We start from the raw sequence: 15,349 nt of genomic DNA, 5'->3' as shown, positions 1-15,349 counted from the left end.
GCTTCAGGTCACTTTTTTTCAGGTTTTTGCTATGATTTTGTCAGATTGAGTCACAATTCTGCTGTTTCAGAAAGATTAAGCAAAATAATAAAAATATCATAATTTTAAATATTGATATTATTATAATTATTATTATATTATTTTGATAATTGATTAGCCAGACTATTATTTTTTTCAAAAAATGCTGTAGTATTTATTTATGTACAAAAAGTGTACTTAAAAAATGCAAAAGCCAGAGATTGAGTTAAACGATCTTTAATTTAGATGTTATAAAGTTTATAGTGGCTGCTTGTTGAGGAGGGCATGAGGGATTTCTTCTTTGAACAAATTCACTCATGCTGTGTTGCTTCTTTCTGTCAAAAAAAGAAAAAAAAAGAAAAAGCATTTCATTAGGCACGGCGTAAATTGTGTAAATCAACATTTTTATCTTATTAAATAATAACAGATGCAAGTTGAAAACTACGCAAGCGCAATGCATGCGCACCAAAAAACAAAAAAAAAGACAAGCGCATTGCATTCACAAAATAACAATTATAAAAAAAAACAAGCGCGTTGCATTCACCAAAAACAAAAATTATAATAAAAAAAGTGCATTGCATTCACACAAAAAATGATAATAAAAAGCGCATTGCATTCACAAAAAAGGCGCACTGCATCAAAAAAAGGTGGGGCAGTCTGTGGCATGGGAGCATTTTAGCGTATAACATCGATCTGGCGTTACTGCATTTTTGCTCGAGCGTCTCATTGCGCAACCATGGGGCTGTAGCAGATATCATATAGATCTGCTACAGCTCCATGGTTGCGCAATGAGGTGCTTCCGAGCAAAAAATGCAGTAACATCAGTTCCCCTTCAGGAAGTCGAGCTGCGTCGAAACGCTATGGGAACGCCCCTGCGTGACCGCGCTCTGAACCACGTGTGAAATCTAGCCAATAGGCAAGCCGTGACGTCATAGACAGGCGATGTCATGTAAACCAGGAAGCTACAAGATGGCTGTGCGGTGGTAGCGACATTAGCTTCTGCTCGTTCAGGTATTTTAGCCGTGTGGCTATGCGCTCCGGCTGCTAGCCGAGCTCCCGTCCCCAGGGAGACCGCCGTTTGGAAAATTCGGGGGAGCATGCCTGGCGGCTGCTTCTTCTGAGGTCGTGGCGCGGGCCGGGTCCGAGCTGGATTTAGCTTGGCCGGTCGTGTGGCAGAAGCAGCGCGCACCCAGTGAGCTGGTTGAGCGTTTCTTGCGCCCTGTGTCACAGCCTCAGTGCCTTCCCTGATCTGCGCACCGAGGTGTCTGGGTCCTGGGAGGCCCGTGTGTGCGCGTGCTTTTCCGATGTTCTTTCGCTGTGCGCGAATGTTATTGGAGCTGAGTAGCGCGGCTATGGGACGATGCCGCTTGTGGTAGAGACGCTAGCTAGCTATCTCTCCCCGAGTGATGCGTCTGTGATGGCTATCGGTTTGCCTACGAAGAGCCGCTTGGCTCTGGTGGGTAGGGCTACGCAGCAGGTCAGGCTGCTGGTTGCTTCCACACGATGAGTGTGTTGCAGGCATACCAGGCTGGCCTGCTATGGGGGATGATGTGAGCTTCCTTCTGAGCGCCATGGTGTCCCCTCCTGGCCTGACCTGGTGACGCTGTGGGTAAGGGCGATTGCTGGCGGGTTCAGGAGACCGCGGTGGTGTTTCAGTGGTAGTTCCTCGCTGCTCCGATGGGGCTGCTCGGCAGCAGCCTCGCCCTGGTACGTCCAGGCACAGCGAAATTGCCCGGTGAGAGAGCGTTGCCACCCGATTCCAGCGGGGAGGTCCTAGGGGCCCCTAGCGACACTCTTAGCCCGAGGAGGGGCTGGATGACCTGAGGATCATCCTCGCCTTTAGTGAACGTGCTGTGGTGCGTAGGCCTGATGGCTTGCATCTTGGAGGGCGGTGCGCACCTCATGCTACGGTGCTCGTCCCTCCCTGGCACCACCGGGAGGCCGGTCTGTCGGCCCTGCCACAGGGTGTTCGGGACGCTGCCTCCCTCTAGCGGTTAACTCCCTTATTCCACCCGAAAGTTCGTTGCGGATGGGGGTCATCTGCCGCCTCTCAGGAGGCTTTAACGGCCGCAGTACGCTGCTCCTGCCGTTCGGGTTCAGGAGGACTGTCTGCTAGCCCTGCCACGGGTCGTGTTCAGGGCGCAGCTTTCTCCAGCGGTTTGCTCCCCATATTCCGCCCGTATGATCGCTGCGGACGGGGGGGGATCCGCCGCCTCTCAGGAGGTGTAGTCGGCTGCAGAGCACCGCTCCAGCCGCTCTGAGTGGGTCAGGGGCCAGCCCCGAGGGGTTGGTTCTCCCTGTGGAGACTTTCTGTCAGTCTGGAGGGCTGCCGGGAGTCTCTCGGGGGGTTCTGCGTACTGTGGGGAAGGGCTGCGCGATTCAGTTCGCGTCTTCTCCTCCCCGGTTCAGCGGGGTGTCTCCCACCCTGGTGGGACCCGTGCAGGCTCTGGTTCCCTCCTTCTTGTTCAGAGAGTCAGGCTGCTACAGCCCGTGCTTCATTGTTCCGAAGAAGGACGGCGGGTTGCATCCCATTCTGGATCTCCACTCCTTGAACCACTCACTTTTGAGGCTCGGGTTCAGGTTTCTCGTTTAGAGAGGTCGTGTCTCAGGTCGAGTCCAAGGACTGATTTGTCATACGTTAGATCTGGAGGTCGCATGCTCCCATGCAGCCGTCCTTCACCACACACGGGAGGTTCCTGAGGTTGCTTTCGGGGCGGAGCTTACCAATATCGGTCCTTCCGTTTGGCCTAGCGCTCTCACCCCGTGCCTTCACAGAGTGCGTGAACGCGGCACTGACCCCGCTGCGGCTTCAGGGCATCCGCATTCTGTATTATATCGACGATTGGTTGATGTTGGCTCGTTAGAGCACCAGGCAGTTTGGCATTGAGATGCTGTTCTCGCCTGCATGAGGGTACTGGGGTTCAGACTGAAGCACCGGGTAGAGTGTACTTTCTCTAGCGCGGAGGACCACTTTCTCGGCATGGTGTGGGACTCGGCCGGGTTGCGGGCATGGTTGTCTCCCGCCCGGTTTGTAGTCATCCTCACCGCAGTCAGGAGGGTAGGAGCAGGCCAGCCAGTCACTGTGAGGCAGTTCCAGAGGCTGCTGGGTCTCAGGGCGGCAGCGTCCAGTGTATTTCCACTTGGCCTTCTCCGCATGAGGCCCCTCCAGTGGTGGCTCCGGGGCAGGGGGTTCTCCCTCAGGGGAAGCCCGCATCGTACTATCAAGGTCTCGCGGCGTGCCCTTTGAGCCTTGGATGTCTGGAAAGACCGGACGTTCCTGTCCCGTGGCCCAGTGTTAGGGGCTCCGTGTCGTCGCGTGACGCTAACGATGGACGCTTCCCTCACGGGGTGGGGAGTGGTCATGAGTGGCGGTGGATCTTTTCGACCCAGGAGACCGCACACTGTCCCCTCTGGTTCTCTCTGTCTCACCCAGCCCCGTTAGGGCTGGTTGCCATGGTACAGTTGTGGCCGAGGCTACGCCTGTACGCCTTTCCCCCGATCGCTCTGCTCCCTGGAGTTCTGGAGAGAGTTCGCCGGGATGGAGTCCGTCTCCTCCTGGTAGCACCTCGATGACAGGCGGGACCCTGGTTCACCCCCGCCCGGAGTTGTGGAGGATGTGGCCCCTGTGGGGGCACAGTTCGTAGCGGCTGTTCTCCCTACCGAGGTAGTAGAGGCCCTTTTCCACTCCGGAGCTCCCTCCACGAGAAAGTCGTACGCCGCACGATGGCGACTGTGCGCGTCATGACTTGGACCCAGTTTACCGCCCGGTCGGTTCAGTTCTGGAGTTTTTGCAGGTACAGTTTGCCGCAGGGTTAACCCCTTCGACCCTGAGGGTTTCCGTGTTCGCTGGGTAGGTCCCATTGGTGTCACGTTTCCTCCGCGGCGCCCGGAGGCTGTGGCCCAGGACGCGACTCAGAGTGCCTGTCTGGGACTTGGCAGTTGCCTCGTCCTGCCTGGAGTTGCCCCCTGGCATGGCCAGAGTGTTTCTTTACATGAGGCTGGGTGCTCCCACATGATGTGTCGTGTTACAGGCATTCTGCCCTCCTCTGTTTATAGCCCCCGACCAGGGGTTACGAGGCCCGGCTGTGTCCAGTGCAAGCACTGGGTGCTTATCTCCGCTGGACGAGTCCTTGGAGGCGGTCGGTCCGGCTGTTCGGCTGCGAGTCCTGGTCCCCGCTCCGATCGGAGTGTGGCGGCCTCTCCGGCCGAGTCCGCTGGAGTGTCACTCTGGGACGTCTGTGATGCTGCGGGTTGGTCCACCCCGCTGACCTTTGTCAGGTTCTATGGCCTTAACCTCAGAGCCACCCTGGGCTCCTCTGTCCTGCGTGCTGGTGCCGAGGCCCTCACTCTCTAGGCAGGGTCTGGTCAGTGTGGCATGATTGAACACTCGTTCCCATAGCGTTTCGACGCAGCTCGAGTTCCTGAAGGGGCGTCTCAAGGTTCTGACGTAACCCTAGTTCCCCGAGGAGCGAGGCGCTGCGTCTCCGTGCCACACTCCCTGCATCCCTGCGGCGCTTACCTTCTCTCTTTGCAGAAGCTAATGTCGCTACCACCGCACAGCCATCTTGTAGCTTCCTGGTTTACGTGACGTCGCCTGTCTATGATGTCACAGCTTGCCTGGATTTCACACATGGTTCAGAGCGTGGTCACGCAGGGTGTTCCCATAGCGTTTGACGAGTGTCTCGTTCCTCGGGGAACTAGGGTTATGTTCGTAACCTAGAGACGATCCTTAAAGCGTATTGCATGGTTTAGCTTGATGACTGTATATTAGTTTTATTAGCTACTGGACATTTCCTCGCTGACTTACACCTCCTGCTAATTAATTTATTTACGGTAAGTCTTGCTTCAGTTAATAGATACAGGGCATTGATTATTATTATTATTATTATTATTATTATTATTATTATTATTATTATATTATTCATGTTAACAGTGACCACTAATATGTGTTACACATTCTGACTGTCCACTTGATAAAACTGTCCAGTCAGAATGTGTAACACATATTAGTGGTCAATGTTATAACATAATAATAACAATCAATTAAAATTAATAATCTTATATAGTCAATACACAGCAATGTGAATGAGTGTGTGTGTGTGTGTGTGTGTGTGTGTGTGTGTGTGTGTGTGTGTGTCTCTTTAAAGCCCTCTAGCTGGGAACAGTCTAATAAGACACAGTCTGGGTGGACAATCCCTAGAGGAACGTCTACCACATGACCACCCAGACTAGTATATATATATATATATATATATATATATATATATATATATATATATATATATATATATGTATACACTAGTCTTTAATATACTAGGTTTTAATTTCTCTTTTGTATTTATTTATATCTTTAATAAAAATGGTCAAACAGAAATGTGTGCATTAATCGAGTGTTAACAAAATTTATGCTGTTTAGGTGAATTTGCATTAACGCATTAGTAACAAGTTTTCACACACACACACACACACACACACACACATACACACACACACACACATAAAATAAATTCATATCATTAAATAAAAGTAATTACACGTTTTGCTCAAATTTATTGTGGCATGATTTTTGCTTTGTCATCAGGAATTGGGAAAATATGTACTTCTTGATTAATCATTTTAACAATGTATTGATTATTAGCATTAAATAAATAAATATTAAAACTAAGTTGAAAACTTTGTCTGAACTTTCTTGTCTTGGCCAGAATAGATACATAATGTGTCACATTATACCTTATATAAGTTATAAATTGACATTAATCTGTCCCAATCACATCTACTGTATACACAACTCCCCTTTTGGGCTCTGTGCGAGCGTGCAGCATCAGTGTGTATCTGTCAAAATAGTCAAAAGGTGATGGAGAAGAAACGCAAGGGAGGAGCAAAGAAATTGTGAAAAAAAACAACAACAAAAAAACAGGCCCTTTGGACAGATGCTGCAAAATGTCAATATAAGATGTTTTCTGCAGCAGCAGGACCTTCATCAGCTGCCGTGGCTGATGATGAAAGTGGTGGTGGTGGTGGCACTGGCAATGCACAGTGAGGAGGATAAAGAGTGGGAGAGAGTTGAAGGAGAAGTGTGTGTAGAGCCTGCGGGAAGCAGAACTGCTTTCAGAACAGTTATATGTAATAAATGTAGATACCCCTTGATAAAACTGAGCTAAAAACACATAATAGTGTGATAGCACTGCAATAAAATAATTGCATGCCTTGCTCTGTGACTACATGAGTATTTAGAAGTTTTTTTACCTGTCAAGCCTTTCCTAATTATTATTATATGACGTTAGTGCTTTTATGGAATAGGAGTTGGAATACATATTCAAGGCCGTGCAGAGATGGATAGTATTTGTGATCATATGCAGTGGGCCGGTCTGGGCCAAAATGCCTGTGCTGATTTTTTCGTCGAAGTCCAGCCCTGCCTCACAGAGTAACAGAATAACTACCAGCCTCTGTCAATTACTGTAGAGACCTGATTTCATTCGATCATATATAGTACAGTATGTGCTTTATATTCTTTTGCACTACTCTCATGCTGCTGCTATCTGTCATCCACCTTACAAATGTCTTTATACTCAGAACTTCAAAATGTTTCATATATTTTGATGTATATTTGCACCTTACAAATTGTTCACATATATTTGGATGTATATTTCCATATTAACAAAATTCACTGTTTACACTCAAGATATATTCAATCGGTTTATGTATGCATATATATTACAAGTACACTGCAGTTACCTTCATACAAAAATTTGTTTCTATTTGTTTCTATTTTCTATTGTTTCTATTTTGCACTGATTGCAAATGAGAAGTAAGAGTTATTAAATTAAGTCAATTTGAATCCAGGCAGTGACACAGAGGAAAGACAGGGGAAACACGTGTTACTCTTCACCCTCCCGGGTTTGTAGCAGACATCTAATATAGTATAGAGGCCAAACTAGGTGGCAGAAACTGACAAACTGGGAGAAGGTACATTTACATTTAAATATTTAAATATCATTTAAATATCCAAAAAATTTAACTAAGATCCATCAAGAATTATTATGAGAAAGAAAGTACATTATATGTTTTCTTTCCAGTAATCAATAGTATTTTGGCAATGGTAGAGTATGTAATATATGGACATTGACAATTAGCTACCTCTTTCATTCTTATTAAACACCTTCAACATGTCTGGAAAACTCTAAAGAAAGCACAGCTGTCTGTCCATCAGTCTCTCTCTCTCTCTCTCTCTCTCTCTCTCTCTCTCTCTCTCTCTCTCACTGTCTCTCTCTCTACCTCATCTGCCCACACTAACATCCAGTATTTACTGATATACTATAAAGGGCAAATTTGATATGAAGTGGTATCTCAGTGGTTTAGATACTGGAATTCTGATTGGAAGGCCATCAAATCAGAAACAAGCACCATTCAGCTGTCAATGGTGGTCCCTTGAGCATTTATTCTCCTTGACATTGTCCACTAACCTGACTATTATGATTTTAATAAGTTACTCACCTGAGCAGGAGAATCCAGTGCATGCCCTGGAAAGAATGCAGTCTCAGCACAAGTAACTCACATGTTGACCCCTCTCTTTCTGAGTCTTGTATCTTTTTTAATCATTGAAACAAAACATGGTCAAATTACATCCCTATATTGTGACTGGATTATTCTGAGGTGAAATATCAGTAATTAGTAAATATCTGTAATTAATCTGTAGTCCAGCTTGCTTAAATAGCAGTAGTGGCTTTCTACTTTAAATGCATGCATATGACTCTCAGTACAGTGTGTATAAAATCTGCCAGTCTTTGAGAAGAGTCAATGACTTTAATACAGGATTCGATTTCTGGGATCTTTAGCTTCCTATTTTTTTTGTATTTACATTAAGCAATTACAAAGGTTTTTTTATTCTTTGGTTCCTACAGTAACTCACACTTGTTGGTTAGTTATTCTGTATTTCTTTGAATGCTTTCTCTTAGCTTGTACCCCCCACCCCTACACACTATAGTAATGTAAATGATTAGTTCGCAGATACTAATGTACTAACTTCCTTTTCTATGATTCATTCCTTTAGACACATGACTGTTAAATCATATTTCTTGTCCCTGCTTTGTAAACCATCTCAGGCTTTTCTAAATACACTTTTTGCTTATGCAAAAGCAATATAATTGTTTTTAATTGTTGCAATATAATTGTTTGATGTAAAAGAATGTATGATCAGCAATAATAATACCATTCAAAGAGAATTCACATTAGGTTTACAGTGATACATTATGTATCGATTCTGTCCAAGAAAAGAAAGTTAGACAATGTTTCAAACTTTATTTTATTATTAGTTTAATGATTAAAATCAGTTTATTGTTAAAATAATTGATCAAGAAGTACATATTTTCCCAATTCATCAATACCGACAAAAATCACAACACAATTCTTGTAAGCAAAAGGAGTAAATAACTGATTCAATAATGCTTTAAATATTCTGCATATGATTATATTTTTATGGAAATGAGTAATGAGTGCTCTCTAATGGTGCAATATTGTATTTATATTTGTCTCAGTTTCAAACTTGTTCTTTGTGTTAGTATAAAGGTATGTGTTGAAACCATAAGATTAAAAAAGAAAGAAAAGGAAAGGAAAATGTCAACTATAGAACTTTTATAGTTTTTTTACCACAACTACAGTAATTTCCAGACCTCTATTGCCTCTGTTATTGAAAAATGTGTTCATCTAAAAATCATATGTATAGAAAACCTACTGCTCCAAAGGCAATTATGTTTAGCTTAAGTTAAATTATCAGTGTCATTTAGTGTTGTTAAAGAACAACAAAACTGTACGAAGGATATATGCAACAATATGCAACAAATATCTAATACAAAATAATCATCAGAAACAATGACTGAATAATTCAAAGACATTTGTTGTCATCCTGATAAAGTTGAGAAAAATGAAGCAAACATGCTTTTGGGAGGTTCTGAATCTTCAAATATATGCAGGATAGGTGATTTTCAGGGTAACAGTTTTCACTAGCTAAAAAAAGAAACCTTCTTTAACATACAGGTTTATTATCATTAAAACAAAATTATTAACACAAAATATAACTGATATTTTGCACATTTTTACTTGAATGATTTTATTAAAAAGGTTTTATTTGCACAATGGATTTCCTCAAATGTTTATATTGTTCTAGGTTAAACACTGAAGTTGTCAAGAAAATACTTCATGATAACATAGTAAAATAGAAAAAATAACCTACTTCAATAATGCTGAAGTTGTTCATGAAGACGTCTTCATCAATTCCAAGTGTAGTCACTTTGTCCACTGGTATACGGTGATCAAACGTGCAATATTTCAAGCCATTCACAATCACCTGGACGAATAAAATTGACCCATATTTAATCAGTTTGTTTAAAATTTCAGCCATTGTTTAATTCATTTAAAATATCAAACCTCATAGTTTTCCGGGTTAACAACCATGATTATATCAAAGGCTCCTCCTCTGACAAATGGGCCTCCTGGTCTATCAAGTTGATCGTCCCATTTACCATTCGTGTAGCTGTTAAGGACCACAGAGTCCATGCGGGGGTTGAAGTGGAATGCAATGTCTTAAATATATGCCCCAGCGTGCAAATTTATCTTTTGAAGCTGCAAGAAATAATTGTGACACTTTAATGACTGTAATCTATAATTCCATAATGAATTTCTTTTAACCTATCATGAAGTGAAGACACGTGCACCATACGATCACAATCTGAAGCAACAACCCCTTGGAAGAACAAAGCAACACCAGCTCTCAGGCCTCCAGGGATTGGTCCAGAATATGCTTTGATCTGTTGTGGTTAAGCATCATTAATTTGTAAGGTAAACCTCTAGTCATGTGATTATGTTCTCATAAATCTGCAACTTTCAGCTCTTCTGGAGATGACAAGAAATTACTCACCGGGCTGCTGACTGGATGTGGTATATCATACTGGATGTCTGAAAGTTTTGTGCGTGAGATGCCTGAGTTTAGTTCTTTATTAAAGGTAGATGTGGTCCAGTTCTGGAGAAATCAGAAGTATGAAGAATACTTTATTATTTACAGAAAGGTATTTCAAATAAGATTAAGAGCAGGACTACAAAAATTAAAAAGGCATATTAACTTGGTGAGTAGTTCTCAAAAACTGTATTTTTTTATTTAATACTTACATTTAATAGTTATTTTAGCTTTTAATTTTAAAATGCACTTCAATATTAATATTCAGTATGCAGCAACCAGGGCATATCACCATAATATGTTCACATTATATACAAAAGTAGTGGTTAAAGGCAATGTACTCTGTTCATCATTATGACTGATTAAGTAGTAATTCACTGCATATTTCAGAGATCACTGCGTAATTATCTTACCCTGACACTGCCAACGGTGTTAATTATGACATCTCTATAAATTTCAAGTGCATTGACTTTTTCCAGTGACATGCGGTGCTTGAACAGGTAACATCTCTTTCCATTTAAATATACCTGGAAGAAACAAATACTGTAGGTGATTCTTTTTCATGTTATCTGTATTTAATTGTTCTTCAACTGTCCATACCTCATAGCCTTCTGTTTTGATTACAATAAAGATGTCAAATGCTGATCCTTCAGAAAGTTTATATTCTGATGTGTGTTCTTGTTTCTCCCACCTCCCATGCCTAAAACTGTTACAGCACGTCAAGGCATTGAGCTTATGCCTTAAGTGAAAAGCGATGTCATCACAAGACTCCTCGTTTGTCTGAAAATCCATCATAAACCTGTGTGTAAAGATTAAATGTGCTCCCATTAATTTTTTATTAAGTTTTATTAGGTCCATGGTCCCATAAATAGCAAATAACCATTTGATCAGGATCAATAACATGAACACATACGTTTGACTAGAAACAACTCCTTGGACATAAAAAGCCATCCCTGGTCTCAGCCCTCCAGAAATTGCATATTTGTAAGGAGTGTCCTGTGGTGAGTATAAACATTTTACATTCATTAATTTCTTATATGAATTATTTTACTTTCCAGCAAGACAAATACACAGTGGTCATCTAGATACTTGATTGGAAAAAAAGATATATCTTACTTGATGTCAGTGAGTTGCTTTTGACTTATTTACTTCTGTATTTTGCTGTGCAATATTACCAATTTATATATTTTTCTTTATAACAAAAAATGTTCTTTAAAAGTGCAATAACACATTTTTATTATTATTAAATTTGATTATATTTATTGTTTAAAACAGATATGCACCTGGAAGCATCTGTAACCAAAACAAATTCCAATAGTTGGCAATAAAGCTCTTTCTGATTCTGATTTTTTTTCCATTAAATCTAAAATTTACCAGTAACTGTATTTATCCTGATATGTGTAGTGTATTTTTTCAATATAAAATAATGTATTAATATAATTATTATTATTAATTATTATTAAAAAAATTGTTTTATTTCATGTTTAATGACTTAGAAACTTATTTTAAACTGTTGCTACTCACAGGACTGCTGACAACATTTGTAAGCTCTGAGTTGATAGTAGAGGGAGACCATCGTGAAATTCCCATACTGGTCATTATTTCTGTTCTTAGTTCATTTAAGTTAGAAAACATGGAAAAGTTCTGTGGGGAAAACAGTTTGCTACATAAATAAATGTAACATATACATATAATAATACATGTTTACATATTATACATAATTTATCTGAATTATTCTCATTTATACCTTTGATTGAAATAAGTGTATTTGCTAATTTAAACATCTTTGAGGACTTTTCTTATTTAAAAAAAGAATAGTCTCCATCAGATATCTTTTTAAAAATTAAAATTATACATATAGTTATTATAAATTTAAACAAGAAATTAAAGTAGTTATAATAACTAACCCATGACTGGCCCACTGTCAATGTGTTGAGCTTCTTATGAAAGGTAAATTGGACAGAGTGGCTGGCTTCACTCACTCCCACATCACTAACAACTCTGTATCTGACCCAGTATTGTTCTCCTGGCGTTAGTTCAGTCAGTCCAAAATGATGGAATTTAACGACCCCAATGATGTCACAACTTTAAAGTCCTTCAGCACACAGGAACTCAGTATACTCAATTCACTCATCATGTCATCTAACCATTGATTCATTTGATCTGCTATAAAAGGTGATGTGTCGTGGATGCTCAGTATGTCCCCCTGTGTCCCACCCTGTATATCTGGCAAAACGGTGACCAGTGCCTTCTGGAATGCTATCTTATAACCAATGTGAACATCCTGAAACTTTACCAGTCTGGCTTTTACATCTGGAAAATTATCTGTCATTTGTTTTTTTAATCAAATCATTGCATTTTCTTTCTACTTCTCCCATCTTTTCCAGCACTTTTTCTGTTTTACGCACCAGACTCATGCTGATTTCTCTCACCAACTTTGCAGCCGTTTTATCCAAAAGTGTGAGAGGATACAGCCACACAGTCAGTGGTACACCTTTATTTAGTTGTTGCTTCATCAGAAAGGGCAACTTCTTGTACACGTCCAATGCATCCTTGTATGTGGTTGGATTTTCTTCAAGTTCAAAGTCACCATAAAGTGTGACGCTGATATTCTCAGCCACTTAAATTACATTATGCCAAGTCGTCCCAAATAAAACACTGCATGTGAAACGGCTTTGGTGTGTTACTGTCAGTGCACTAGTACATTAGTTGCAGTGTTAGTGTCAGTGCACTATGCTACAAGCTATTGTAAACAAGCTAACATTAACTAGATAAGACATATTTTAATCGCTAATATAGCAGATTCATGGAAAATTACATCGCTAATCAGCATTTTTGCCGCAACTAATTTATGGATGAGTCTGCATCAACTACATTAAAGAGAATCGCTTCATTTAAAGTGAATAAAATACCCTAGTTAATGGAGTTGAACATTAATTGAGCCTCAAACACACACATGACTCATGTGTAGAGTTGGTGAGATGAACTGGGAACGCAGGCAGTGGGTCAAACCACTGTGAGGAAGGGGAGGGTGGGGAAGAGAACTGTTTCCAAATGCATTTTTGCGTTTTTTTTTCTACTTTCACATTTATTTTAGGTAAACATACATATATTTTTCATATAATAGAGAATACATAGAGTAGAGAGTGCGATTTAAAAAAAAAAAAATTTGGGGGGGGACGGCGACGACGACAACCCTTGGATGGCGAGGGTCCCCCCAACCCCTCCCCCACCACCATCCGGGATTTACGCCCATGGATGGAGGAAGTATCACTCATCCAGGACTCTTTCAAGAGCTGGTCTTCCAGCCAAACTGGTGTTACACAAGAATCGTCTCTAGGTTACGAACATAACCCTAGTTCCCCGAAGGAATGAGATGCTGCGTCGAAACGCTATGGGAACGCCCCTGCGTGACCACACTCTGAACCACGTGTGAAATCTAGCCAATAGGCAAGCCGTGACGTCATAGACAGGCGACGTCGCGTAAACCAGGAAGCTACAAGATGGCTGTGCGGTGGTAGCGACATTAGCTTCTGCAAAGAGGAGTGCAGTTAGCACTGCAGGGAGTGTGGCATGGAGATGCAGTGTCTCGTTCCTTCTGAGAACTAGGGTTACATTCGTAACCTAGAGACGTTCCCCTTCAGGAACTCGAGCTGTGTCGAAATGCTATGGGAACGAGTGTCCAATCACGCCACACTGACCAGACCCTGCCGAAAGAGTGAGGGCCTCGGCACCAGCATGCAGGACAGAGAAGCCCGGGGTGGCTCTGAGGTCAAGGCCATAGAACCTGACAAAGGTCAGCGGGGTGGACCAACCCGCAGTGTCACAGACGTCCCGGAGTGACACTCATGTGGACCCAGCCGCAGAGGCCGCCACACTCCAGCTGGGCGAGCCCTGACCGCGATCGGAGCGGGGACCAGGACTCGCAGCCGAACAACTACACCGACCACCTCCAAGGACTCGTCCTGTGGAGATAAGCACCCAGTGCTCGCACTGGACACAGCTGGTCTCGTAACCCCTGGTCGGGGCTATAAACAGAGGAGGGCAGAATGCCTGTAACACGACACATCGTGTGGGAGCACCCAGCCTCGTGTAAGAACACTCTGGGCATGCCAGGGGCAACCCAGGTGGGACGAGGCAACTGCCAAGTCCCAGACAGGCACTCTGAGTCGCGTCCCGGCCACAGCCTCCGGGCCGGGAGGAAACGTGTCACCAAAGGGGACCTACCCGGCGAACACGGAAACCCTCAGGGTCGGGGTTAACCCTGCGGCAAACTGTACCTGCAAAACACCAGAACTGAACCGACCGGCAGTCATCTGGGTCCAAGTCATGGTGCTCACACCGTGACGCGAACAGTCGCCATCGTGCGGCATCGACCTCCTCGTGGAGGGAGCTCTGGAGTGGAGAAGAGCCTCTACTACCTCGGTAGAGAGAACAGCCGCTATGAACCGTGCCCCCTCAGGGGCCACAGCCTCCACAACTCCGGGCGGGGTGAACCAGGGTTCCGCCCGCCAACCAGGTGCTACCCGGAGGAGACAGACTCCTACCGGCGAACCTATTCCAGAACTCCCGAGAGCAGCGCAATCGGGAAAGGCGACAGGCGTAGCCTCGCCAAGACCGCCCCACGGCAGCCACTGTCTCGACAGGGCGCCTGCTCAGACATCCAACCGCCCCGGATGTAACCGGCTCTAAATGAGAGGAGTTCGTCCCGGGACCACAAGAGGACCTCCCGCGCCAGTCGCTCGCAAGGGCGAGACCGGAGGCCCCCCAGGTGGTTGATGTACGAGACAACCGCAGTATTGTCCGTGCGGACCAACACATAGCGATCTCTAAGGACTGGGCGGAAGTGTTGTAACCCCAAAGACCCTGGGCGGAGTGGCCACTCATGACCGCTCCGCACCCCGTGAGGGAAGCGTCCGTCGTTAGCGTTACGCGACGACAAGGAGTCCCTAAAACGGGGCCTCGGGACAGAACGTAGGGTCCTACCATGCAACCAAGGCTCAAAGGGCACACCGTGAGACCTTGATGGGACAATACAGACTCCCTCAGGGGGAGAACCCTCCTGCCCCGGAGCCACCACTGTAGGGGCCACATGCAGAGAAGGCCGAGTGGAAATACACTGGACGCTGCGGACATGAGACCCAGCAGCCTCTGGAACTGCCTCACAGTGACTAGGTGGCCCGCCCCTACCCTCCTGACTGCAGTGAGGATGACTACAAACCGGGCGGGAGACAACTGTGCCCGCAACTCGGCCGAGTCCCACACCATGCCGAGAAAGTGGCCCTCTGCGCTGGGAAAAGTACACACTACCCGGCGTCTCAGTCTGAACCCCAGTACCTTCATGCAGGTGAGAACAGCATCTCAATGCCGAACTGCCTGGCG

The 15,349-nt window shown here is 44.1% G+C and overlaps 1 protein-coding gene across 4 annotated transcripts; it reads right to left on the bottom strand.

Annotated features, from left to right (window-relative positions):
* Nucleotides 1–332: 332 nt before the first annotated feature.
* LOC124378513 (galectin-4-like) lies at nt 333–11,612 on the bottom strand. 4 transcript variants are annotated; one of them, XM_046838211.1, is made up of 9 exons: nt 11,492–11,612; nt 10,881–10,963; nt 10,568–10,766; nt 10,381–10,494; nt 9,932–10,033; nt 9,734–9,821; nt 9,442–9,636; nt 9,248–9,361; nt 333–353 (listed from the first exon to the last, which is right to left on the bottom strand). In XM_046838211.1, exons 1-7 carry the CDS (start codon nt 11,600–11,602, stop codon nt 9,551–9,553), a joined length of 783 nt encoding a protein of 260 aa, XP_046694167.1. In that variant the 5' UTR covers nt 11,603–11,612; the 3' UTR covers nt 333–353; nt 9,248–9,361; nt 9,442–9,550. The 4 variants fall into 4 exon arrangements, with proteins under 4 accessions (XP_046694167.1, XP_046694165.1, XP_046694169.1 ...); XM_046838213.1 differs by lacking the exon at nt 333–353 and adding an exon at nt 8,958–9,021; XM_046838209.1 differs by having other exon boundaries at nt 9,248–9,636.
* Nucleotides 11,613–15,349: the final 3,737 nt, after the last annotated feature.

This window comes from Silurus meridionalis, chromosome 24 (assembly GCF_014805685.1).
Source record: "Silurus meridionalis isolate SWU-2019-XX chromosome 24, ASM1480568v1, whole genome shotgun sequence".
Classification (NCBI taxonomy): Eukaryota; Metazoa; Chordata; class Actinopteri; order Siluriformes; family Siluridae; genus Silurus; species Silurus meridionalis.
The sequence above is the reverse complement of the archived record's forward strand: the minus strand, read 5'-3'. Positions and strand labels throughout refer to the sequence as shown.